The sequence below is a fragment of the Mercenaria mercenaria genome, chromosome 12, assembly GCF_021730395.1.
Source record: "Mercenaria mercenaria strain notata chromosome 12, MADL_Memer_1, whole genome shotgun sequence".
In the NCBI taxonomy this organism is placed as follows: Eukaryota; Metazoa; Mollusca; class Bivalvia; order Venerida; family Veneridae; genus Mercenaria; species Mercenaria mercenaria.
The window spans coordinates 23,627,015-23,654,842 of record NC_069372.1 but is presented as its reverse complement, the minus strand read 5'-3'; the positions used below and the strand labels follow the sequence as shown (position 1 = coordinate 23,654,842).

The following is a 27,828-nucleotide window of genomic DNA, read 5'->3' as shown; positions in this document are numbered from 1 at the left end:
GGGCAAAAATTAGATGCGAACTATACATTACCGCGACCTATATGCACCAAAATATTTCAGTTTAATCCTGTTTTAATAACAGAGTCATTATTCCGTTGCATTGTTGTGAGCATTCCTGTTGTCTTGCATAAAGACACGGTAAATATGAAATTAGAACAAAAATGTTAATAAGTAAAAACTGTCATGCAGGGCAAAAGTTGTGCACTGCATTTACCCTATGTTAATCAGTATTTGACAAAAGCATTTATAATTAGTAGGGTTGCAGTTTTAATAGATTAGATAGATATGTATATGGTTGGTTCATATTAGATTATTGCACTTAAGAAATATTTTATTGCAATGAAATTATCACAATTCAGTGTTTTAGCACGACTTTTCAAAGAATAGTCTTCAGCTTTTCTACTAATCCTGGCGGCGACGTAACACCTTGGTTAAAGTTTTGCATGCAAGTACATATAGCTATCATTTAAGGGCATATAGTTTTGAAACTTATTTTTTCTTTTTTTAGGTCAATTAACAACCTCACTGGGTCAAGTCCCATAACTCTGACATGTATTTTGGTCAAATTATGTCCTCTGGACTTAGAAATTCATGGTTAAAGTTTTGCATGCAAGTAACTATCTCCAAAACTAATGCAGATATTGAATTGAAACTTCATATTTGTCTTCGGGGCTATAAAACTAGGTGATAGCATCAAGTCCCATAACTCTTGACATTTATTTTGGCCAAATTATTCCCCCTTTGGATTTGGAAAATCCTTGTTAAAGTTTTGCATGCAAGTTATTATCTCAAAAACTAATGCAAATATTGAATTGAAACTTCACACATTTGTTATGGTTTATAAAACTAGGTCATAGTATCAAGTCCCACAGCTCTGACATGTGTTTTGCAAAATTATGTCCCCTTTTGAACCTAAGAATTTCTGGTTAAAGTTTTGCATGCTAGTTACTATTTCCAAAACTAATGCAGATACTGGATTGAAACTCTGTAGATATTTTAACATTTAGGGTAATATTCCTTCTTTTGGGACAATAATTTGAATAGTCAAGCATTGGCTGTTTTACAATACAGAGAGCTCTTGTTGCTGTAAATTAATTTGTCATATTGTTTTTGAATGTTGACTATGAAAGGTGCAGAATTTCTTTCCCTTAAAAATTGCATAGTTATTATCATATTTTGTAGATAGAAGCTCAGCTGGGTATTGTGTATGGAGTAATGGCTGGACAGAATTCCAATATATCCACAGCAGCTTACAGAAAGCTGACTTCGGTCTGGAAACAGGTAGTTACATATATAGGTTACGTATGTCTAAAAAGTTTGATTGTACTTATCATCACACTAGGCAGGCTTGATTCATACAACAGTTGGCAGGTAGCCCAACTGAAACTAGTAGAAACTGGGTGATATTGGTGTACGAGGCAAAATCCGGGTACGCAATTGAGCCAACTTGCCGACACAGTTCAGATAACACTGTGACTTTCCAGCTTAAGATAGTTAAGGAAAATCCTAGAAATATCCTCCTTGGGGCATTAGTTTGGTAAGGGCAGGTACCTGGGTAAGAACCATAAACTGTAAAAAAAAAAATGCCAAGTAGATGGCGTGCTCTGCAACGAACTTGAAAGCTTCAGTACTTGACAATAAGGAGCTGTTCCACAACAGCAATAGTCATTGAGAATGGAACAACTTCAGTCAGTAACATCCTGATGTCATATACTGTGTACAGTTTGAAAATACTAGACTAATTCAGTACTTGAGTGACAAAGCATGCTTAAAAGCTCTTGAAATGTTTAATATACTGAAGTGTTCTTATATGTTACTTGGTAAAAATACATGATTTATACCAGTTTTTATGTTACAGGGACCTGCAGTAGTGGAGAGGTACGGGAGATTTCTGGAAAATCAAGAACACACTACGTACAGTGTATGCCTCATCAGTATATACATGAAATATCTCTTCTCTAACAAAATGCAGGAGCCACTAAATACTGTTAAGGTAAAGATTCTTACAATTCTTATATATTTAAAATCTGTTTTTGAACAAATGTGAAATTCAACATAAATTTCAGCAAAGAAAGTATTTTTATGCCTCCGAAGGGAGGCATATAGTTTTTGAACCGTCTGTCAGTCTGTCGGTCTGTCCGCAATTTTCGTGTCCGGTCCATATCTTTGTCATCGATGGATGGATTTTCAAATAACTTGGCATGAATGTGTACCACAGTAAGACGACGTGCAGTGCGCAAGACCCAGGTCCGTAGCTCAAAGGTCAAGGTCACACTTAGACGTTAAAGGATAGTGCATTGATGGGCGTGTCCGGTCCATATCTTTGTCATCGATGGATGGATTTTCAAATAACTTGGCATGAATGTGTACCACAGTAAGACGACGTGCAGTGCGCAAGACCCAGGTCCGTAGCTCAAAGGTCAAGGTCACACTTAGACGTTAAAGGATAGTGCATTGATGGGCGTGTCCGGTCCATATCTTTGTCATCGATGGATGGATTTTCAAATAACTTGGCATGAATGTGTACCACAGTAAGACGACGTGCAGTGCGCAAGACCCAGGTCCGTAGCTCAAAGGTCAAGGTCACACTTAGACGTTAAAGGATAGTGCATTGATGGGCGTGTCCGGTCCATATCTTTGTCATCGATGGATGGATTTTCAAATAACTTGGCATGAATGTGTACCACAGTAAGACGACGTGCAGTGCGCAAGACCCAGGTCCGTAGCTCAAAGGTCAAGGTCACTCTTAGACGTTAAAGGATAGTGCATTGATGGGCGTGTCCGGTCCATATCTTTGTCATCGATGGATGGATTTTCAAATAACTTGGCATGAATGTGTACCACAGTAAGACGACGTGCAGTGCGCAAGACCCAGGTCCGTAGCTCAAAGGTCAAGGTCACACTTAGACGTTAAAGATCATTTTTCATGATAGTGCATTGATGGGCATGTCCGGTCCATATCTTTGTCATTCATGCATGGATTTTAAAATTATTGGGCATGAATGTTTACCACTGTAAGACGCCGTGTCGTGCGCAAGACACAGGTCCGTAGGTCAAAGGTCCTAAACTCTAACATCGGCCATAACATTCAAAGTGCCATCGGGGGCATGTGTCATCCTACGGAGACAGCTCTTGTTTGTATAGTTAAATGTCGATTTCTTTGGATATTTTTAATTTATGAGAAGTGTACATAAACTTGTATAACTATAAGTTCATGATTAAGACTCATAATGACTCTAGGATTGCCATATTTTTGGTTACGGACATAAAACACAATGTTTTGTTAAATATTGCTTTTGATAATATTTTTCTTTTATATTTGTCAAAGATTTGAATATTTGGCTCAATAAGAAGAAAGTATTATTGAATCTGTTGTTTTAGCTCGACTATACGAAGTATAAGGAGAGCTATCCTACTCGCCCCGGCGTCGGCGTCGGCGTCTTTCCGCGTCCCCACCTTGGTTAAAGTTTTGGTGCACTTTCTCTTTTTTCAACTTATCTCTGTAATTACTTGATGGATTTGATTCAAACTTGAAATACTTATTCCTCATCATCATCCACATCATCCGACATAAGGGCCATAACTCTGGTACCAATATTTCATGAATTATCCCCCCTTTTCACTTAGATTTTCAGGTTAAAGTTTTGATGCACTTTCACTCTATCTCTGTTATTACTGAATGGATTTGATTCAAACTTAAAATAGTTGTTCAACATCATCACCCACATCATATGACACAAGGTGCATAACTCTGGCATCATTTTTAGCTCATCTGATTTTTTGAAAAAAAATGATGAGTTATTGTCATCACTTGAGCGGTTGTCGGCGTCGGCGTCGGCGTCTGCGTCGGCGTTGCCTGGTTAAGTTTTATGTTTAGGTCAGCTTTTCTCCTAAACTATCAAAGCTATTGCTTTGAAACTTGGAATACTTATTCACCATCATAAGCTGACCCTGTATAGCAAGAAACATAACTCCATCTTGCTTTTTGCAAGATTTATGGCCCCTTTTGTACTTAGAAAATATCAGATTTCTTGGTTAAGTTTTATGTTTAGGTCAACTTTTCTCCTAAACTATCAAAGCTATTGCTTTGAAACTTGGAATACTTGTTCACCATCATAAGCAGACCCTGTACATCAAGAAACATAACTCCATCTTGCTTTTTGCAAGATTTATTGCCCCTTTTGGACTTAGAAAATCAGTTTTCTTGGTTAAGTTTTATGTTTAGGTCAGCTTTTATCCTAAACTATCAAAGCTATTGCTTTAAAACTTGCAACACTTGTTCACCATCATAAGTTGACCCTGTATAGCAAGAAACATAACTCCGTCCTGCTTTTTGCAAGATTTATGGCCCCTTTTGGACTTAGAAAATATCAGATTTCTTGGTTAAGTTTTATGTTTAGGTCAACTTTTTCTCTTAAACTATCAAAGCTATTACTTTGAAACTTGCAACACTTGTTCACCATCATAAGCTGACCCTGTACAGCAAGCAACATAACTCCATCCTGCTTTTTGCAATAATTATTGCCCCTTTTGGACTTAGAAAATCATTTTCTTGGTTGAGTATTATGTTTAAGTCAACTTTTCTCATAAACTATCAAAGCTATTGCTTTAAAACTTGCAACAGTTTTTCACCATCATAAGTGGACACTGTACATCAAGAAACATAACTCTATCCTGCTTTTTGCAAGAATGATGGCCCTTTTTAGACTTAGAAAATCATGGGTAGGACAATATTTCTATTACACAAAAAAATCAGATGAGCGTCAGCACCCGCAAGGCGGTGCTCTTGTTAGCTCATCTGATTTTTTGAAAAAAAATGATGAGTTATTGTCATCACTTGAGCGGTTGTCGGCGTCGGCGTTGCCTGGTTAAGTTTTATGTTTAGGTCAGCTTTTCTCCTAAACTATCAAAGCTATTGCTTTGAAACTTGGAATACTTGTTCACCATCATAAGCTGACCCTGTATAGCAAGAAACATAACTCCATCTTGCTTTTTGCAAGATTTATGGCCCCTTTTGGACTTAGAAAATATCAGATTTCTTGGTTAAGTTTTATGTTTAGGTCAACTTTTCTCCTAAACTATCAAAGCTATTGCTTTGAAACTTGGAATACTTGTTCACCATCATAAGCTGACCCTGTACATCAAGAAACATAACTCCATCTTGCTTTTTGCAAGATTTATTGCCCCTTTTGGACTTAGAAAATCAGTTTTCTTGGTTAAGTTTTATGTTTAGGTCAGCTTTAATCCTAAACTATCAAAGCTATTGCTTTAAAACTTGCAACACTTGTTCACCATCATAAGTTGACCCTGTACAGCAAGAAACATAACTCCGTCCTGCTTTTTGCAAGATTTATGGCCCCTTTTGGACTTAGAAAATATCAGATTTCTTGGTTAAGTTTTATGTTTAGGTCAACTTTTTCTCTTAAACTATCAAAGCTATTGCTTTGAAACTTGCAACACTTGTTCACCATCATAAGCTGACCCTGTACAGCAAGCAACATAACTCCATCCTGCTTTTTGCAATAATTATTGCCCCTTTTGGACTTAGAAAATCATTTTCTTGGTTGAGTATTATGTTTAAGTCAACTTTTCTCATAAACTATCAAAGCTATTGCTTTAAAACTTGCAACAGTTTTTCACCATCATAAGTGGACACTGTACATCAAGAAACATAACTCTATCCTGCTTTTTGCAAGAATGATGGCCCTTTTTAGACTTAGAAAATCATGGGTAGGACAATATTTCTATTACACTAAAAAAAATCAGATGAGCGTCAGCACCCGCAAGGCGGTGCTCTTGTTTCATGAATTATTCCCCCTTTTTACTTAGAATTTCAGGTTAAAGTTTTGGTGCACTTTCACTCTACCTCTGTTATTACTGAATGGATTTGATTCAGACTTAAAATAGTTGTTCAGCATCATCACCCACATCATATGACACAAGGTGCATAACTCTGGCACCATTTTTTCATGAATTATTCCCCCTTTTTACTTAGAATTTCAGGTTAAAGTTTAGGTGCCAGCCCTTTTTTTACGCCGATTTTGGGGCCGAAATTCGGCCCCATTCCCCAGGCAAAATAATATACTTTTATCCCCAACTGCACTAAAAAATTCCCCAAATGCAAGTCGTTTTTATCAGCGAAAATTTCCACCGCCGATAGATTAATAGGTCTGAATGTATATGCGTTCTAAACACCGCTTCAAGAAACGCCGCAATCGGAACATCTCAGATATTACAGTTAACTTCAGTCATCGGTAATTTCCCTTTCCAGAATTTCTGATTCGCAGATAAACAAGCCGATTCGCGGAAGTAATGAACTAAAAAATCTGGAAATATTGTTAAGTCGAATGACTCACAAACAATTTGCGCGATCGTGAAATGATTTCAGTCGCGTTCATTTCAGTCGACGCGAAGATTTCAGTCGCGTTCATTTCAGTCTACGCGTAAACATTTCGGTCGGCCCATTTCCGCTCGCGTTCGTTAAATTTCCGTGAAGAAAGTTTGAGATACAAAGGAACTAAAGCAGTTCGTTTGGTTCTTTCACGTGCCCAATGTAAAGCATTGATACACAGCAATGGATTTTTTAAAGCACCTCCCAAGAGCTTCGAAACAAAGTGCTAATCATACCTTTAGGTGGTATTTTCGCTATACAGTAATATGTATGAAATAGATTGTAAATTGAGATTTATATATAATGCAATTAAAAGCATTTAAAAAGCTTTTTAAAAGTCATAAAATAAAAAAGGACAACTCTAGTTTTGATAAATGACCTTATATTAAGTTTGAAATACATAGGTCAAAAATAAAGAACTAAATATTAATGCTTTATAAACATCTAAATAGTGAAAAATGCCCATTAAAGGGAGATAATTCAAAAATTGCAGACTATTAAAGGAATAATTTCATACATTGAGCAGTTACTTTAGCTTTGAAATGAAAGTGTTCTTGAAAAATGATTTAAACATTTTAATGAGAAGATTAAAAACTATTTTTGATTCAATGTGATATTAGGATGAAATGGTTCACGGGCAAATTGCTTGGTTAAAGTATAAAATGAAATAGAGATTTTAAAAAAAATAATGGCTTCTAATTCTGGCACTTTAGGATATGAAATGGTCCCAAGATTTTGCAATTGGCTTAAGTCATGGCTAAAAGTGTGAAAGAGCCAGGGGAGGCCTTGATCTTACTCAATCTGTGTTTTTTTGGGGTTTTTAGCTCACCTGTCACATTGTGACAAGGTGAGCTTTTGTGATCACCCTTCGTCCGTCGTGTGTCCGTCCGTCCGTGCGTCCGTCCGTCCGTCAACAATTTCTTGTCTGCACGATAGTGGTTTCATTTATGATTTTATTTTAACCAAACTTGCACACAACTTGTATCACCATCTCGGTTCTTTTCTTGAACTGGCCAGATCCATTTTTATGGGTTCCAGAGTTATGGCCCCTGAAAGGGCCAAAATCAGCTATTTTGACCTTGTCTGCACAATAACAGCTTTATTTATGATTTGATTTTTACCAAACTGGCACACAACTTGTATCACCATAAGATCTTGGTTCCTTTCTTGAACTGGCTAGATCCCATTATGGGTTCCAGAGTTATGGCCCCTGAAAGGGCCAGAATTAGCTATTTTGACCTTGTCTGCACAATAGCAGCTTCATTTATGATTTGATTTTAACCAAACTTGCACACAACTTGTATCACTATAAGATCTTGGTTCCTTTCTTGAACTGGCTAGATTCCTTTTTTGGTTCCAGAGTTACGGCCCCTGAAAGGGCCAGAATTAGCTATTTTGACCTTGTCTGCACAATAGCAGCTTCATTTATGATTTGAATTTAATCAAACTTGCACAAAACTTGTGTTGCCATAAGATCTCAGTTCCTTTTGTTGAACCGGCCAGATCCCATAATGGGTTCCAGAGTTATGGCCCCTGAAAGGGTCAAAATTAGCTATTTTGACCTTGTCTGCACAATAGCAACTTCATTTATGATTTGATTTTAACCAAACTTACACACAACTTTTATCACCACAAGATCTTGGTTCCTTTCTTGAACTGGCCAGATTCCATCATGGGTTCCAGATTTATGGCCCCTTGAAGGTCCAAAATTGGCTATATTGGCCTTTGTAACCATATAGAGATTTCTTTTATGGTTTGACTTGATACGAACTTCCAAAATATCTTCAACAACAATAATTCTTGGATTCCATGACAGATCAGATCCAATCGTAGGTTCCAGAGTTATTTTATATCTGATTACCTCCCCTGATTGTAGTCAAAATGGATTTATATCAGTAAGTACTTATAGGACTTATTTGAAATTTCATTATTATCATTAGTTGGACTGAGTCAATCAGGGTAGATAACTATGGACTGATTTTATGTCAGATTACCTCCCTTTATTTCAAATTAAAATGGGAATATCTCCGTAACTAATGAAGATACTGATCTGAAATTTCATTTATGTCAACAGATTTATTTGGCAGATCCTTCTTTCGTTCACTTACAATAATTTTCTTTTTAATTACTTCCCTTTTACGTTAATATAAATAGCTTATTTTTAGTAACTTTTTTATTATTGGCCGTAGGGAAAAACCGAGACCACTTTTCTGTGGTACAACATGGATGGTACCTCCAATTTTTAGGTGTATTTTGACATATCTATACCTTGTAAGAATTTTTTTTTCTTTTTGGTTAAATTTCTATCCTTTGTTGTTCCTGTCCTTTGGACTTAGATATTTTTTCTGAGGACCTTCTTGTCCTCAAGTGCAATGATAACAGGTGAGCGATATAGGGCCATCATGGCCCCCTTGTTTTATATATAAAAAAAATTCCCCAATTTGGTATTTTACGACGCAAATTTCCCCTTCTGAAAGGACCCGCCACCCTTCCCCAAAACCATAAAAAAAGGGCTGGGTGCACTTTCACTCTACCTCTGTTATTACTGAATGGATTTGATTCAAACTTAAAATAGTTGTTCAACATCATCACCCACATCATATGACACAAGGTGCATAACTCTGGCACCATTTTTTCATGAATTATTCCCCCTTTTTACTTAGAATTTCAGGTTAAAGTTTTGGTGCACTTTCACTCTACCTCTGTTATTACTGAATGGATTTGATTCAAACTTAAAATAGTTGTTCAACATCATCACCCACATCATATGACACAAGATGCATAACTCTGGCACAATTTTTCATGAATTATTCCCCTTTTTACTTAGAATTTCAGGTTAAAGTTTTGGTGCACTTTCACTCTATCTCTGTTATTACTGAATGGATCTGATTCAAACTTAAACAATTATTCAACATCATTACCCTTATCATATGATGCAAGGTGCATAACTCTGGCACCAATCTTTTATTAATTATTCCCCCTTTTTAGTTAGAATTTTAGGTTAAAGTTTTGATGCACTTTCACTCTGTCTTTGTTATAACTGAATGGATTTGATTCAAACTTAAAACATTTGTTCAACATCATCAACCACACTATATGACACAAGCTGCATAAGTCTGGCACCAATAATTAATGAATTATGCCCCTTTTTGCTTAGGATATACTTATATAGTGTTTTGATACATTTTATCTTTACCTCTCATTACTTTAAGTTGATATTTTTGACATAGACTCAGGCTATTGTGCAATATCTTCATCCACAATTGGAGTCATTAAACACTCCAGTGATAGCTCTAGTTTCCTCAGATATGCCCAGTTTCATTATCCAGCATCGAAATAGTCGAGCACGCTGTCTCCTGTGACAGCTCTTGTTTTATTACCTCCCTTTATGATGCTAACCTTAGCAATATTAAAAGAAGTGCTTTTCTAACCTTGCACACTCTGTACAGCTGATTTGTCTATTTTATACATAAAAGCCTTAAAATGGGACTTAAGTAACAATTTAGAAATGATAAGGGGTACTGACATCATGCAGGATAACCAATTTGACTAAAGTACATATCCTATTACGCTACGCTTAGGATCTGAATACGAGCTATTGATAGCCTGGTTCCGACCCTTCCGCTAGCCAATCAAAAGCTAACTTATAACATTCTGCAAGCTTAAAAAAGCCTTGGTTTTTATACGCCCGTTTGAAAAAACGGGACGTATTATGGGAACGCCCCTGGCGGGCGGGCGGGCAGGCGGCGTCCACAGACTTTGTCCGGAGCATATCTTCTACATGCATGAAGGGATTTTGATGAAACTTGGCACAGTTGTTCACCATCGTGAGACGGAGTGTCATGCGCAAGAACCAGGTCCCTAGGTCTAAGGTCAAGGTCACACTTAGAGGTCAAAGGTCAAATTCAAGAATGTCTTTGTCCGGAGCATATCTTCTTCATGCATAGAGGGATTTTGATGAAAGTTGGCACAATTGTTCATCATCATGAGAAGGAGTGTCATGCGCAAGAACCAGGTCCCTAGGTCTAAGGTCAAGGTCACACTTAGAGGTCAAAAGATACAAGAATGAAAACTTTGTCCGGAGCATTTCTTCTTCGTGCATAGAGGGATTTTGATATAACTTGGCACAAATGTTCACCACCATGAGGCGGAGTGTCATGCGCAAGAACCAGGTCTCTAGGTCTAAGGTCAAGGTCACACTTAGAGGTCAAAGGATACAAGAATGAAAACCTTGTCCGGAGCATTTCTTCTTCGTGCATAGAGGGATTTTGATATAACTTGGCACGAATGTTCACCACCATGAGACGTAGTGTCGTGCGCAAGAACCAGGTCCCTAGGTCTAAGGTCAAGGTCACACTTAGAGGCCAAAGGTCAGATACAAGAATGACTTTGTCCGAAGCATTTCTTCATGCATGGAGGGATTTTGATGTAACTTGACACAATTATACACCATCATGAGACGAAGTGTCATGCGCAGTTCCCTTCTTTAGAATTACTTCCCTTTGTTGTTACTATAAATAGCTTATATTGTAACTTTTTCATTACTAGTCGTAGGGAAAAATCGAGACCACTTTTCTGTCGTACAACATGCATGCTACATCCAATTTTGAGGTGTATTTTGACCAGTCTCTACCTGGTAAAGATTTTTATGAGGACTTACAATTTTTTTTTTTGATTTTTTTTTTTTTTTTTTTTTTTTTTTTTTTTAAAGATTAACTTCCCTTAGTTGTTACTATAAATAACTTATATTGTAACTTTTTTATAATTGACCGTAGGGAAAAACCAAGACCACTTTTCTGTGGTACAACATAGATGTTACTTTCTAATTTTAGGTGTATTTTAAGGTATCTCTACCTGGTAAGGAGTTTTTTTTGTGGACTTAGAAAAACAAAACACTTACAGTTATTACTATACAACCACAAAATTAAAATTCCATTTGCAAATACAGGTGCTAGAGTAAAGAAATTTGCTGTGACGGGCGTATATTGTGACATTCTTGCACTCTTGTTGATATCTATAATTCTTATGTCGTAAATTGTCAGATAGCCGGTTAGCTCAGTTGGTAGGGCACTTGCTCTGTAAGCAATGGGTCCCGGGTTTGAACCCTGGAGAGACTGCAAATTTTTCTTACTCTTGGACACTCGAACAAGTGGTCCGATTGGTTCAAATAAAAATAGATTTGCGAAAATAAAAATAGCAATTTTGGAAATCCAAAATATACAGAAGACGAATGTGAATGGGTCATTCTCAGATCGTCGTTTAATTTTTCAGGCAGCATTTATTGACGTATATCTGAAGCAGGTGATAGGATGCCGCAGTAAACCACCACTTGCTGTTCTGGTACGCACTTTATATTATACAAATGAATTGTAACACCTTGCTGTGTTAGACTGCAAGTAAATGCTTGTTTTACTTACTTGAACTGATTTGATCAATTTTTGACTCTGAGATAAATATGGTTGGCAGTCAGACTACCCAAGGTTCAATGATTTTGTTCTGACTGGTTTTCAACATTTAACTTAACATTAATCAGCATAAATTTCTACTATAGAATGTCACAGGAATGTTCAAAAGAAGATTTATTTTTGTCAGACTGTACTTTTAGTTCTATTACACAAGTCACAGTCAATATTGCCTTGTACAGAGATTCACCTCATTATAGAATTATTTTGAATTTGGAATTATTTCTACATAAGAAATACTTTGACATGTTGTCATTGTTTACATACTGTTGAATCACTGTTATTAATTTTATGGGATACTTATTTCAGGATATTATGGTTGAATCAGCCCTTGAAAAGGCAAGATTTACATAAGCCTTATATATGGCCTACACAATATTGTAATTTTTCATATTAGTCATAATTGAAAAAATATACAGTTTGCTACCAGAAAGTTTATCTTCTATAGTGAATTTAGCTTTTTAGCTCACCAGAGCACAAAGTGCTCAAGGTGAGCTATTTTGACCGGTCATTGTCCGGCGTCCATCAACAATTGCCTGGTGAACACTCCAGAGGCCACATTTGTGACCCAATCTTTATGAAACTTGGTCAGAATGTTAGTCTTGATAATCTCTAGGTCAAGTTCGAAACTGGGTCAGTAGGCCAGATCAAAGGAAAAGCTTGTGAACACTCTAGAGGTCACAGTTGTGACCCTATATTTATGAAACTTTGTCAGAATGTTTGCCTTGATGATCTCTAGGTCAGTTTTGAAACTGGGTCAAGTGGGGTTAAAAACTAGGTCAGTAGACCAGATCAAAGGAAAAGCTTGTGGACACTGTTTAGGCCACAGTTGTGACTCAATCTTTATGAAACTGTCAGAATGATTGTCTTGATAATCTCTAGGTAAAGTTTTAATCTGGGTCATTTGGGGTCAAAAACTAGGTCACATGGTCAAGTCAACGAAAAAGTTTGTGAACACTCTAAAGGCAACAGTTGTGACTCAGTCTTTATGAAACTTTGTCAGAATGTTTGTCTTTATGATCTCTAGGTTAAATTCGAAACTGGCTCATGTGGGGTCAAAAACTAGGTCAGTAGGCCAGACCAACTCTGGTGAGCGATATAGGGCCATCATGGCCCTCTTGTTCAAACAGATTGATTATTTTGTTAAAAAAATGTCACTAAATATTGCTTTTAAGTTTATAGAAACAATGTCAGGGAGTTTATATGGCATCAGGTCAATGTCAGGGAGTTTTTGTAGCGTCAGGTCAATGTCGGCGTTTGTATGGGGTCAGGATTTCAAAATGATTGGGATAACCTAGTAGGCTCATTCTGCCTCTGTTTTTTTTTCTATGAATGATTTTGCTGTACATAATTATACTGTCTGTGTTTCAGCTGTCCGCACAGGATATACTTCGACACTGCTCACACGAAACATTCAAGGACAAAGTGTGGCCGGCAACACAGAAAGCTTTGCTCCGCAATCCAGAAATTATTCTTCAGGGTGATTACTTTCTAACATATATTACATAGGTTAAAAAGAATAAATATTACCAAAACGAACACATTCTTTTCTACTTTTGACTTGTATGTCTTTATCAGAAATGACAACATATGATAGAAACAACATCATGTCCGTTAATATATATTACAGAAGTTATATGAAATATTTGATTATTTGTACATAAAAAGTCTGTAGTTTTGAAGTTGTATGCCTGAAATAGTTAATACTCTGTACTTTGATTATTTTTTTTCAGCATTCGGTTACCTGTTGGCTGGTCTACAGCTAGATCTTAGCCAGTATGCCATGGAGATTGTCAAACCACTTGGAGGTAAGTAAAATGAGTCTTGTCGCATTATTTCATAAAAGGTTTTCTTTCCCAACTCAACCTGAGCACAAAGTGCTTATGGTGAGGTTTTAGGATCATTGGATATCTGTCCTACGTCCATCTCGAACATCTCCTTCTAAATCACCTAGCAAATTCTAACATAACTTCATAGGAATGTGCCTTGTGTGGTTCATTTTCAGATTCCTGCAAACTTAGGTCATTCATGCATGGTTGCCATGGCAATGAAGATGAAAAACAAAAATCTTCTCAAAAACAGCTGGCCAGATTTTGAAAAAGTTGCAGAAAAGTTTCCTTGGGTGTCCCTCTGCCAAATTCCTTCAAATCTCTATTTCTGAAAAAAAAACGTGACTGCCAGGGTAGGGGGTCTAGTTTTTATATACGGCTACATCATCATAGTAAATTGTTAAAACTAACTTCTTTACTGTCAATCTATATGTGAAAGTGAGATAATCTGGAAATGATGATGTTTTGCAAACATTGTAAACAAAAGTTAAGATCACCAGCGGAAAATTTGATGAAGAATTTTTTAAAAAATAATGTTATTTTAGAACAAAATACTCTTCACAATAAAAAAAAAAGGGCTTTTAGGACATAAAAGATTGCTCTTTACCATCTGGATGTATGATCATGGATCTGAAACCATAGAAAACTTGCATGCAGAATAATTCTAAAGCTAAATGTTTGAATCTGTACTGTGAATAGTTTTTGTCGAGCCCGCTTGTGGATGTGGAGACATAGTTGTCCGAATGGCTGTTCGGTGTTTGTGCGTGCATCCGTCCGTTTGTCTGGATTTGTTTGTCTGGACCATAACTTTGACATGCATTGAGCAATCTTGTTTATATTTGGCGTGAATGTTAACCTCAGTGAGACCGAGTGTCATGCGCAAACCTCAGGTTCTTATCTCAGAGGTCAAGGTCACAGTTAGGTGTCAAAGGGTGGGCTCTACATGTTGCCCGTGGGCATCTAGTTTACATAGTCGATATCAAGTTTTATACTTCACAAAACAACAGCAAAACTTCACAATTTCAAAAAGAACTACTCTCTTTTTTTCCGCATAATTTTGAGAAAAAGTCCTGCAGTCCAGCTTGTAGATACCTTGAATTTGATAATTTTTGTCAAGCCCACTTGCGATGAGCTCGATATGGGGGGTTGATGTATGTGTGCGCGTCCGTCTGTCCGATTTTGTCCAGACCATAACTTTGACATGCAGGGACCAATCTTGTTAATATTTGGCCAAATGTTTACCTCAAAGAGAAGGAGTGTCATGCGCAAACCCCATGTTCCTATCTCAAAGGTCAAGGTCACAGTTGGAGGTCAAAGGTCAAATTGAAGTTTGTCCGGAGCATTTCTTCTTCATGCAAGGTGGGATTTTGATGTAACTTGGCATTATTGTTCACCATTATGAGACGGAGTGTCATGCAGAAGAAATTGGCTCCTAGGTCTAAGGTCAAGGTCACACTTAGAGGCCAGAGGTGCTGGCGGGCTTGACATTCTGCCCGTGGGCATGCAGAAAGTATTCTAGTATTAAGTGTACCATTGTTATTTCCTTGACAAGTAGCCATTTACAATTGTTACTTAAAGAAAAATAGTCATTTTATTAGCTCATCTGATTTTTTGAAAAAAAATGATGAGTTATTGTCATCACTTGAGCGGTTGTCGGCGTCGGCGTCGGCGTCTGCGTCTGCGTCGGCGTTGCCTGGTTAAGTTTTATGTTTAGGTCAGCTTTTCTCCTAAACTATCAAAGCTATTGCTTTGAAACTTGGAATACTTGTTCACCATCATAAGCTGACCCTGTATAGCAAGAAACATAACTCCATCTTGCTTTTTGCAAGATTTATGGCCCCTTTTGTACTTAGAAAATATCAGATTTCTTGGTTAAGTTTTATGTTTAGGTCAACTTTTCTCCTAAACTATCAAAGCTTTTGCTTTGAAACTTGGAATACTTGTTCACCATCATAAGCAGACCCTGTACATCAAGAAACATAACTCCATCTTGCTTTTTGCAAGAATTATTGCCCCTTTTGGACTTAGAAAATCAGTTTTCTTGGTTAAGTTTTATGTTTAGGTCAGCTTTTATCCTAAACTATCAAAGCTATTCCTTTAAAACTTGCAACACTTGTTCACCATCATAAGCTGACCCTGTACAGCAAGAAACATAACTCCATCCTGCTTTTTGCAAGATTTATGGCCCCTTTTGGACTTAGAAAATATCAGATTTCTTGGTTAAGTTTTATGTTTAGGTCAACTTTTTCTCTTAAACTATCAAAGCTATTGCTTTAAAACTTGCAACTCTTGTTCACCATCATAAGCTGACCCTGTACAGCAAGCAACATAACTCCATCCTGCTTTTTGCAATAATTATTGCCCCTTTTGGACTTAGAAAAATGGTTGAATATTATGTTTAAGTCAACTTTTCTCATAAACTATCAAAGCTATTGCTTTAAAACTTGCAACAGTTTTTCACCATCATAAGTGGACACTGTACATCAAGAAACATAACTCTATCCTGCTTTTTGCAAGAGTGATGGCCCTTTTTAGACTTAGAAAATCATGGGTAGGACAATATTTCTATTACACAAAAAAAATCAGATGAGCGTCAGCACCCGCAAGGCGGTGCTCTTGTTTGGTATATTATATGGATTGATTATTTAGACAAACATATGTTTATTTTTATGACAATCACTGTTTTGAATCTTCAGTAACTTATACTGTGTACCAAGATATGCTTTCACTAGCCTGTTATAGGTGGAGGTAACTTTTAATTGTATATATTTTGATATGGTTTTCCAGTACAACTGACATCCAAGGACAGTACAGTAAGAGAGGAAGCGTGTTGTGCCGTACTTAATCTTGCTGCACAGTGCAGTGATCACGAGATCGTAGAAAAGGTCACAAAACATCTGTTTGGCGTGCTCAATGGTAATTCTTTTATTTCTGTACTATAATTTAACATGCCTTTTATATGCACAACATCCATTCTTCAGGGGCAGAATTATTGTGCATAACTTAATATTAAATAGATGATTGAGAGTAGATGGAAGGAAGTGTTGGTAAACTTGTACACCGATTCAAATTAAATTTTGAAGTACCTTACGTACTTGATGTAAAGAATATTTCTGAGGGATGGACTAATTTTGCTAGATTTCATGCATTATTTCAATTCATAAAATGAAATATCTGAATACTAACAAAAATGATACTCATTTTGAAATTCATGTCCTGTAAATAGCTCTTCGGGTGAAACCATGAGGTTCTTTGTCCATAAAAAAATCAGTATAATTTTAGCCTATAAAAATAATTTGCTGTGATAAACTGTAGTAGGAAACTGATTATCCAGCTAGCTCAGTAATAAAATTGACACTGATACCTCAGAATTTTGAGTTGTGATTTTGATTCCATAAAAAAAGAACAGTTCACAGTTATAGTTTAAGGGATAATTTGCTTGACAAGCTACTCACCTTTCCTACTATTCTCATAGGCAGAAATAATGTAAATGATCTTGTCCATTTAGGGTCGGAGGGTAAACTGACTCTGACGGAACAGAAGATAAGTGTTCTGCAGGCCGTGGGAAACATGAGTAAAAACACTGTGAGTGGTGCGCCGACATTACAGAACCTGAGTACATCTGTCGTAGAGTTGTTCATTCCAGTACTGTCCTCAGAAGGTAAGTCCCTTGTCACCATCAAGATACTATACAACTCTTTTGGCTGTACTTTTTACGAGACCTAGAAATCATTATGTCTCCCCACTGTTGCACAAAATGGTTGCCAGAGCTAAGACAGAAGAATCTTGTCCGGCTTTCACATGTCAAACTGCTGGCTGGATTTTGACGAAACTTCACAGGAGTGATCAGTACAAAGCTTAGTTGTGCATATCACCGACATGTTCAGCTTCGCTGCACAAAATGGCTGCCAGAGCTAAAAATAGATAAATCTTGTCCTGCTTTCACAGGTCAAACTGCTGAACAGAATTTGACGAACTTCACAGGAGTGATCAGTACCAAGCCTAGTTGTGCATATCGCTGACACATTCTGCTTCGCTGCACAATATGGCTGCCAGATCTAAAGGTAAACATAGGGGGGAGACATTATGTTTTTGTGACAAAATCTCCTGTTAGTTTATATTAATGCTGTCAGAGTAATTTTTGCGCATTGAGTGTTTACAGCTTTCAACAAAATTAAGTTCATACATGAACTTAAAAATCCTGTTAATTTTGTATTTGAAGTTTGAAATCCCACAAAATAACGTCACTAACAAAAGCAACTGAAAATGTAAATTTAAGGATTGGCGTTTAAGGTGGGATAAACCAGATTGGGACTTCTTGCAAGAAGTCACAGTGTGGTTTATACCAGTCTCAGTGCACAGAAAATAGCAGATTATCCTTAAATATACACATATGCAGGGGTGTGGAATTCCTATGTCCGACATGGGCTTTTTTGCTGACGGACAAGTAGATCTTTTCATCCTGTTTGTCCGTGGACAAGTGAAAATTTGTGCCAAAAATAAAAATAATTTCCAGTATCATAATAGTATTCTGAAAATAAAGCTTTTCTGTAAATTATTTAAAAGCTAAATGGAGAAATTCCCGACCGAATTTAGTAGGTAAACGCCGTTATTTAATAAACAAAACCTGTACGGAGCCCCCCGCTAAATGTCTACCTGGAATTTCTGCGCTGATTGGCTGTTGCCATGGAAAACAGTGATGGTGTTATAATGAACATTATCAGGGCAGACAATCCATTTCCCTTTGGAATAAAAGTTTTGCTATGTTTGTCATTCGAAAGGGTGGTTCGGGCCCGACTCGATCAGAAAATATCTGAAAAATGCAAATCTAAGCATGAAATAAGACAAAATTATGACAGCAAACATATTCGCGTCTTTCAGGATAGCTGGCTCGACAAATTCAGTTGGCTGCAGAAAGATGAACACAACATTCTCAAGTGTCAAGTATGCACATGTCAAGGATATTTCCACACATCTCGAACAAATCTCCTGTCCTGTACACTGGAAAAACAGTTCAAAGTTTGTCCAGAAAAGCAACAGTTACTGTCCTCAAAGTACATTTCATGCAGGTCCAAATACGAGTACAGAAGGCCTGTTTTATTTATCTTTTCCATGGACAAGTAGATTTAGTCTTTGGACAAGTATATTTTTCAACCAAACTTGTCCATGGACAAGTGAAAAAAATTAGAAATTCCACACCCCTGCATATGGAAAGAATACAGTTTTCAAAGGAATTCACCCTCCAGTAATAATAGTCCTACAGTAACAGAGAAATTAAAGATACACTTGTATTTCTTGTTTTGTTTGAGGAATAATCGTCAAACCAAGACACGATTGGAACTTCTCTATAAATCTTCTTTTTTTTATTAGTAAAAAATTAGGAAAGCAGATTATTTGGTATAGCACTTTTGGTTGTATAGAGTTTATGTTTTTTTATTCGCAGTACATGAAGGTACCTTGATTCATGCGCTGTCAATGATGTCACTGTGGTGTTCCAAGTTTTACACACAGGTTCCTGACAAACTTGTGCAATGGTTCAAGGTAAAATATAGTAAATGTGATAGAGATAAACCTAGATTTAAAGCTCAGATAATCTTCAGTATTTGCTACATTTTAGTAAAGACAAGGCTTTGTTTCTGCTTATCTAAGTGGTGTGAGTAACATACTCTAATTTTACTGTGGAATGGAACAAATTTCTTGTCAGTCTTTAGCTCCCTGCTTAACCAGAGGTTGTTCCTTGTGTGAGGCGTATGTTCTTAGCGACAATTTGAAACCATTCATCCTCCATCTCTAACTCTTATATGTGGGGAAGTTGGCAGTCACTTGCTGAGAACAGGTTTGTACTTGAACTGAATCCAGGAGCACTGGTTAACTGCCCATCATTATCTAACTGGACTTTGGCGTTAAATCCAAAACAAAAACAAAATCTTCTCAGTCTTTTGATGATTCTTCCTTCAAGATGGTTTTCAAGTAAGCAGTAGCTGTTGCAGTATAACTTACTTTGATGCTATTCTGCAACTAGTTAAAGACGTCAAGTGTGTATCTGTACTTTATAGTGATTTATGTTATATATTTCAGAAAGGAATTACCTTAAAATCTTCCACATCACCAGTGAGAAATGCCTATATTCTTTGCATGAATGCATCATTTCATGGTAAGTCTCACTGTGTCAAACTGGAGAAAATTATACATGCACTTTACACTAAAGATTTGTGACATGTAATTCTCCAATGAATATTGTTTCCACAGACCATTGATAAACTTAACCCTTATCACGCTAGACACGATTGGTTCTGCCTTTGCGACCAGTGTAGATCATGATCAGCCTGCACATCTGTGCAGTCTGATCAAGATCTGCACTATTCGCTATACAGTATCACTTTGGTAAGCATCCCTTATAACAGTTAATGGTACTGTCCATATTGAAAGATGGACAAGTTCAGTGTAGAAATTTAGCAGGGTAAGGGTTAAACAGAGGCTAGTATTCTAGTTTTATTGAGCTTTTTGATAAAATTGCTAGGTCATCATTCGCCTAGTCTTTCCTTGTTCAGATTGTGATATGCAAGGAATCTAGCTAATTTTCTCCCCTTAATGCAGAAGAGTGGTTGTATTGTTTTACTTAAGTTTGTTGGTCAATTGTTTTGTCCATTAGCAGACTATTTGTTCAGACCGCTTGGGCCTAAAGTAGTAATAATGCAAAAAAATGATTGACCCATGTGGTCTGTGGATGACCTTAATTGTTCTAGTGATAAGTAAACCAAAGGTCAAGGGCACTGTGACCAAGAGATGGAAAACAGTTTCTGATCAATAACTGGAGAAGATGTCAGCCTGCAACTAGTCATTGCCTATGGACAGGAGACTATCCCTTTTAGGGGTGTCACAAGTCGAGGTCAAATTAACCTTGAGGCTGAAAACAGTTTCTGATCAATAGCTTGAGAAAGCTTGAGCCAAAAACTGACCAACTTCATAGGATAATTGTAGGTGATCAATGGATGACCTTTCTAATTTTATTACTGTAGTCAGTAGGTCAAAAGTCAGTGTCACAGTGACCATAAAACTGAAAATGGTTCAGTACCTTTAGAATTCCTTTGACTGTCAAAACTGAAAATTTTAATTGCACACCTGGTCATTGTCTGTAGTTATGTGTTTCATAAAAGTTCCTACATAAATATGGATTTTTTTCTGTTCTTAGGTGATACACTTCAACAAGGAGTCGACATGATACCAGTCTTGATGCAGTCTGTAGAGAAAGCAGTGAGCCAGTCTACTCAGGTTGCCGTGGTAACAGAGGCTGTGTCTGCAGCAAATATCCTTGTAAAACTCTCACTGGTTGATATTAATGCAGGTATAAAGCTTTTTTGAATATTTATTTTACCTCTTACAGGGGAAGCTCATAGAATCAGTGGTAATTCTAAGGCCCAGATTTGTATTTTCTAATATCCTTTCATGTTTTCGAATGTTCAGTTACTTTCAAAGAAGACATTAGTACCAGTCGGCAATATTTTCTGATGATCAATATTTACTTTGGAAAAGTTACGATGATGATGCTGTTAGACATTATTTCTTGTTTGCAAAAAAATGTACACTTTGAGGAAAAATGCCATTTCATTTAGACTGACTTTGTTTTTTGTATTGTGTGAAGACAACTAAATTTGTATCAACTTCACTGTGAACTATTACTAGATTATCTGGACATACCTGATTTTATAGACTATTGGTATTACTAAAACTTTCATGTTATTTTAGGAGTGATGTGCTATAACGTAATTTATTTCAGAAAGTAAACTTGGACCTCTGTGGAATGTGATCTTAGACTGTGATAAACAGATCCTAGTCAATGAAAAATATCTCTCGTCTGTCACTGATCCTGGTATGTGTTCTTCTGGTGTTTACAGGGTTTCCTCTGGGTCAAATTCACTTTGCGCCAACAAATTCGCCAATCAGGAAAAGTTTGCGCCAGTGGCTCTCAAGTTGGAGCCAATAGTCTGTGATGGGCGACATACCATTTTCTTTTTCAATCTCTTTTTCATTTGATTCTTTACAGTAACCATGCAATTTGCTCTTGAACCAGTCAATTCTAATATCACATTAAATCAAAAATAGTTTTTAATCTTCTCAACCATTTTCAAGAACATTTTCTAAACAAAAGTAATTGCTCAGTCTATAAAATTATCCCTTTATATAGTTTTGCCATTTTTAATTATCTCCCTTTAATGGTCATTTTCACTAAATAGATGTTTTTAAAACATGAATATTTATCCTAATATCACATTGAATCAAAAAAAGTTTTTAATCTTCTCAACCATTTTCAAGAACATTTAAGTCATTTTCTAAACAAAAGTAATTGCTCAATCTATAAAATTATCCCTTTATATAGTTTGCCATTTTTAATTATCTCCCTTTAATGGTCATTTTCACTAAATAGATTTTTTCAAAACATGAATATTTATCTCTTTATTCCTTTAACTCATTATTTTAAAATTAATTTAGGTCATTTATCAAAAACAGTGTTGTTTTATATTATTTTATAACTTTTGAAAAGCTTTTTAAAATGCTTAAGTTTCATTATATATATAACTAAATTTCTATTTCCTTTCATACATACTAATGTATGGCGAAAATACCACCTACAGGTATTATTAGCACTTTGGTTTGAAGATCTGGGGTTGAGGTTTTTAAAATTAACACTCGTGTGTATCTATGCTTAAGGTAGGGCAGGTAAAAGAACCAAAAGAACTGCTTTAGTTCATTTGTATGTCAAAAATTATCCGAGTGAAATTATACAATCGCGACTGAAATTTACCAACGCATAGATTTATTTAACAACGCTTGTGCAAAATTTATCTATTTACGATCGGAGAATATGTGTATCTTTTGATCGCGCTTTGACGTGTCATTATTTCCAGCATTTTCTCGGTCTCAATTACTTCGGCGAATCGGATCGTTACCAAAATAACCTGTAAATTTATCTCGCGTTTTTTGCATCATAAAAAAGGTGGTGCATTAGACGAAAGAGGCAGCTAATATTTCGTTTCATTTGCTTTCGTGTAAGTAGGCGGGGCTATATTTGGCAAATCAGATTGACTGATAATCGTTCTTGCGTGGAGGAACGCTCTAGTGACTCGGCGAAGTTTTAAATTATGCCCCAAGGTGTAAATCGATATTGACACGTTGTGTATTGTCTTCATGTAGTGTTAAATATCGGATAATCCGTTATTGCGTCATTGAGAAAGATCAGAAGATCAGATCGACGATTATCTTATAGGCGCCAATGAAATTCGCCAATTGAAGATTTTTAGCGCCAGAATTTATAATTTGGCGCCATTGGCGACCGACAGCGGGAACCCTGGTTTATTGTGTAAAATTAGTACAATTAAGGGGGAAGCGTTTGCTGTAAGAAACCTGAGGGGAAAATAGATAATTTTAAAATTATTATTTCTTACAAATGTTAGTTAAAGTTAACTTAAATATAAGATTAGTTATGAAAATCTGTATACTGTAAAATCATTTAATTTCTTGGGCATGAAATTTTGTGGTTTTGGTCAAAACTGCAGTTTTAGTGGGGATATGAATTCGTGGATTTCACCTTTTGAACATAAAATGAATGGGAATTGTACTTGTTCATTGGGATTGAATTTCGTGGATTGACTCATCCACGAAAATTAGTCCCCCACGAATATTAATGATTTCACAGTAGTACTGCATAGAAACTTTTGGTATATGTAAACATGTTTTGACAAACGTTGAATTGTGAATTATTATTAACCTTTAGCCTGCTGGTGTCAAGTTATTCTGCCTTTGTGACCGGTGCAGACCAAGATCAACCTGCACATCCATGCAGTCTGATCTTGGTCTACACTGTTTGCTAGTGTCAGTAAATTTTCAGTGAACACCCCTTTGAATAATAAGAGGTACTGCCCAGATTGAATGATGGACCAGTCCATTTTAGAAATTTAGCAGGGTAAATGTTAAGTGGTTAAGTTTTGCTCAGATAGTATGGATTCTTCTGTACCTTAGCTGGCTTGTAAACATCCTAAATTGAAGATATCTGTTCAAACTGTAGCTTTAACTAGTTGTAAATGCTTTTCTCCTGAAAACTAGTAAAAAATACTGATTGATATAGGGCAAATACTATGTACTTTTTTTTTTAGACCATGCATGACAGTTTTTACTTGCAAAGTATTTTTGTTATAATTTCATATTACTCCATTCTTTTTCAAGAAAACAGCAATGTTGGATATTAATATATTAATACAGTCAAATTTCATTCACTCAGAATGAACTTACTCGACAATTCATGCTTAGTCGAAATAAACATGAAGTCGTGTTAACTTGAAAATATTAGGTGGTCCCTTGGCACTTGGAGTGATCGCAGTTCGACTGTATTCAAAGGTTAAAACAATATAGAAAGCATATTTCTTCAGTGTTACATTTTGCCTACATTGATAATGAAACAAAGTTACAAACTTACAATTTGTTTATGGCAACAAACATAATATCTATGCTGACATCAAAAACTGATTGTTACCTACAGATGTCATTTACAATTGAAAACTTTGTTCATCTTTATGTTTAGGTAAACTTCCATGATTTTCCAGTTGCATGACAAAATCACTGAAGTGTTGTGTCTTTAAAATGTACCTTCATAATTTTTGGCACAATAAGCTGATATGAACAAACGTCCGTTTACAGTCAGCAGAAGAAGACAGTTAAAAATAAATATACAGTTGAAACTTGATATCTGGAATTTGCTTGTCTCAAAAGTCTGGCTATTTTGAAGACATTTTCAAGTCGCGTCCTGTCCCGTAAATTTTTGCTCAGTAAAGCATAAGTCAAATTTCGGTTATATCGAAGTAAAATGCTCGGTCCCTTGGAATTTGGGATACCGAGTTTTAGCTGCATTACAACTCTGTAATTTGAAATTACTGAGTTTAGTAACATTCATTCAACAGTCATATTATGATAGGTGGATTTACATACAATGTTTTATTTCTATCTTCAGCTTTGGAGGGAGTTGTCAGTTTGTCAGAAAAGCTCATTCTGGAGTTTCCAAGTAAAATGACTGACAAAGTATCTCGGTAAGTTGACACGAAGACTGAAAAAAGATCATCTTTGTAAGTGGATGCTTAATCTGGAAAAATATCTAAGTAAGATGCTAAAACTGAAATAATACCTTAATAAGTTGGCGCTAAACTGAAAAAAAATATCTTGGAGGTTCATGCTTAAACTAAAAAAAAACCTATCTTGGTAAGTTGACGCTAAATCTGAAAAAGACCTCAGTGAGTTGACATTAAAACTGAAAGAATATCGTGGTAAGTTGAGGCTAAAACTGAAAAAATTTCTCTGTCAGTTGACGCTAAACTAATGTTTTGGTTATTCCGTCAAACTTCTCCTCATAAAAATCTGTAAATAGATCATAATTATGATATATGGTGCAATGGAACTGATCTTGAATTTTTGAATGCACAGACCGGAAAGTCACATGACTGAAGACACTCTCTTTGTATGAATATGTAGATTCAGCAGATAGGCTTTCATTAAAAGTCCACCCACCTGCTTAGCTCAATAAGGAGAGCGCAAATCTATTGATCACGAGGCCATGAGTTCTCTGTGATGATTTGATTAAAGACATGTGTCTGAAATCTTTCATCTTCCTCCCCTGATTCATGTGGCTAAATTGGCAGTTACTTGTGGAGAACAGGTTTATACCGGTACAGAATCCAGGAACGCTATTTAGGTCAACTGCTGGCCGTTACATAACTGAAATACTTCTGAAAAACGGAGTTAAAACCCAAAACAATCAAAACAATTTAAAAGGTTGACTGCAGACAGTTTTGAAGGAATCCTTGTTTGCACTATTGTTATCAATTTTAGGGATTAGAAGTAAGAACATTTTCTTCATTTTAAAACATGCTTTTCAGTATACTTGAAACAAAAATTGTATATTATTTTGCAGGCCATATTACAAAGCACTAGTGTACTGTTTGACACGGAAGTCTTACGGTATAAGGAAATACACAATGCACAGTGTGAAGAGGATCCTGTCATTGCTGGGGGGTACAGCTATAGCTCTATCATTGATACAGGTGTTTGATGAATTCTTGCAAACACAAAAGGTAAGGCATGAGTAAAATTTCTTTTCCTATAGCAGAAACACACTGCATAGTAGAAGCTGTTTTCCAGTTTAATGAATTAAAACATAAAAGGTTATCCATCCAAATTACTTAGCTTAGTATAGACAATTTGTAGAAATTTCACAGGTCATATGTACATCCATATTTCTTTAAAAAAGAGAGAAAAAAATGGATGAAATTATAAAGAGGAGAAAAAATGTCTTACCAATATGTGCAATATTTTTATGGCGTTAGTCCACTGTAAAATCATTGACATTGATATTAATACTGGACAAATTTTTATATGACCTGCTCTGAAAGAGCGGGGCATATTATGTGAACACACGTGGCGCGTGGGCAGTCGGCGTCCAAGTCCGCTCTCTTTAAGTCGAATAGTTTTCATCCGATCTTCACCAAACATGCTAACAATGTCTGAATATTTAGACGTGCGTATTTTGTGACAGTCTGGCACTCTTGTTGTGGATTTCATCGTGTCAGTCCATGAAATTAACCTTTACCCTGCTAAATTTCTATAATGAACTTGTCCATCTTCCAATGTGGACAGTGCCATTAACTGTCAAAAGCAGTACTTACCATAAAGATACTGACTGAATGGCGAATAGTACAGATCTTGATCAGACTGCATCATGATCTATACTGGTTGCCAAGGCAGAATAGAGCATATCCAGCATAAGGGTTAAAACTCTATGAACAAGTTAGGAAATTTATTTTGTCTGTAAAATTTGAAGTCCATATATTCAATTAGCAACAAAAAGATCTTTTCAGCAAAGACCATGAAATTTGATGTCGGCAAGTATATAAATGATTTTACATTGTTCTCAGTGTTTTTTTTTATAGGTGAATGCTTTTGAATTTAGTAAAAATCTCCAAAACTCAAATTAGCAAAATATAAATTATGTTTCTGTTAAACTCGAAACCATGTAGAGGATAAACATTTATGTTTTAGTGGGGAAAAAAAAGAGAAAATAAAAAAAAGGTGAATTTATATTTGCAGGTGATAGATGTGGACATGTTAAACTGTGAGGACTCTGAAAGAGACGCAGTGTTAGAGCAGATGAAGTATGTATCACCACGTATACTGTCTTCAGCTATATTTTCTCTCAGTTCTGTGCCGAAACCAGAAGTGAAGGATGCGGTGTCCATTGCCAAAGCTTTGCTTGTCACTGCACACAATCCATGTATAGGTAAATATTTACCAAAATAAAAGACATTACTAATCAAGTATTATTGTATAGAAGAATAAAGAATATATGTTTGATCAGTCAGTATTATTTAGGCTCTGAAGAAAAATATAAATGATGATGATATAATGAAGCTGGGAAAGCACAAAAACACTTGAATGACAGTTGTTTAGCATTATGAGGAAACATCAATAAATAAGTTTGATTTAAAGATATATTTGACCCAAATTCATGTTTGGAAATATGAACAATTACTTCATAGTTTTTATGAAAAAAAATAAAATTTAATGTTTGTTAGTTTATATTATGTGTGTTAAGGTAGTTCTGCACATTCTGATAGAAAAAAAATATTTCTACAATGTAGAGTCTGATTAAACCTTAATTTTTCAAAACTTCAGAATAAACAGAAAATTCCACTACCAATCATTGAAAAAATAATAATGTGATATGTATGCTTGACTCATTAGCATGATCTGCATGTTGTAGAATTGTCCTAAATTTCAGTGTCATTCAGCCCTGACAGATGGACAGACATATTGTTTGCCTTGAATCTTGATGCCAGGACATTTGTGAGAAATAATTGTGACTTTTGTCTCAGCATTGTAGAGACAGGAACAGAGTTGACAGAGGTAGGTAATGGTTATTCCCCTTGTAAGTAAACAGTCACTAGATACTCTGAAACTGAAGTCTGTTTGTTTGTTTGTTTTGAGTTTAATGCCATTTTTAGCTCATCTGATTTTTTGAAAAAAAATGATGAGTTATTGTCATCACTTGAGCGGTTGTCGGCGTCGGCGTCGGCGTCTGCGTCGGCGTTGCCTGGTTAAGTTTTAT

The 27,828-nt window shown here is 36.1% G+C and overlaps 1 protein-coding gene across 1 annotated transcript in view; it reads left to right on the top strand.

Annotated features, from left to right (window-relative positions):
• Positions 1–27,828, top strand: part of LOC123534489 (eIF-2-alpha kinase activator GCN1-like) — a 94,814-nt gene that overhangs the window by 4,931 nt on the left and 62,055 nt on the right. The window contains exons 5-19 of the mRNA XM_053519445.1: positions 1,183–1,281; positions 1,859–1,993; positions 11,663–11,731; positions 13,225–13,333; positions 13,587–13,661; positions 16,470–16,598; positions 17,191–17,343; positions 19,126–19,223; positions 19,761–19,836; positions 20,875–21,027; positions 21,460–21,552; positions 24,685–24,760; positions 25,639–25,798; positions 26,811–27,000; positions 27,502–27,626. Of these exons, the coding sequence (XP_053375420.1) occupies positions 1,183–1,281; positions 1,859–1,993; positions 11,663–11,731; positions 13,225–13,333; positions 13,587–13,661; positions 16,470–16,598; positions 17,191–17,343; positions 19,126–19,223; positions 19,761–19,836; positions 20,875–21,027; positions 21,460–21,552; positions 24,685–24,760; positions 25,639–25,798; positions 26,811–27,000; positions 27,502–27,626 (1,740 nt within the window). The remainder of the gene's footprint in view (positions 1–1,182; positions 1,282–1,858; positions 1,994–11,662; positions 11,732–13,224; positions 13,334–13,586; positions 13,662–16,469; positions 16,599–17,190; positions 17,344–19,125; positions 19,224–19,760; positions 19,837–20,874; positions 21,028–21,459; positions 21,553–24,684; positions 24,761–25,638; positions 25,799–26,810; positions 27,001–27,501; positions 27,627–27,828) is intronic.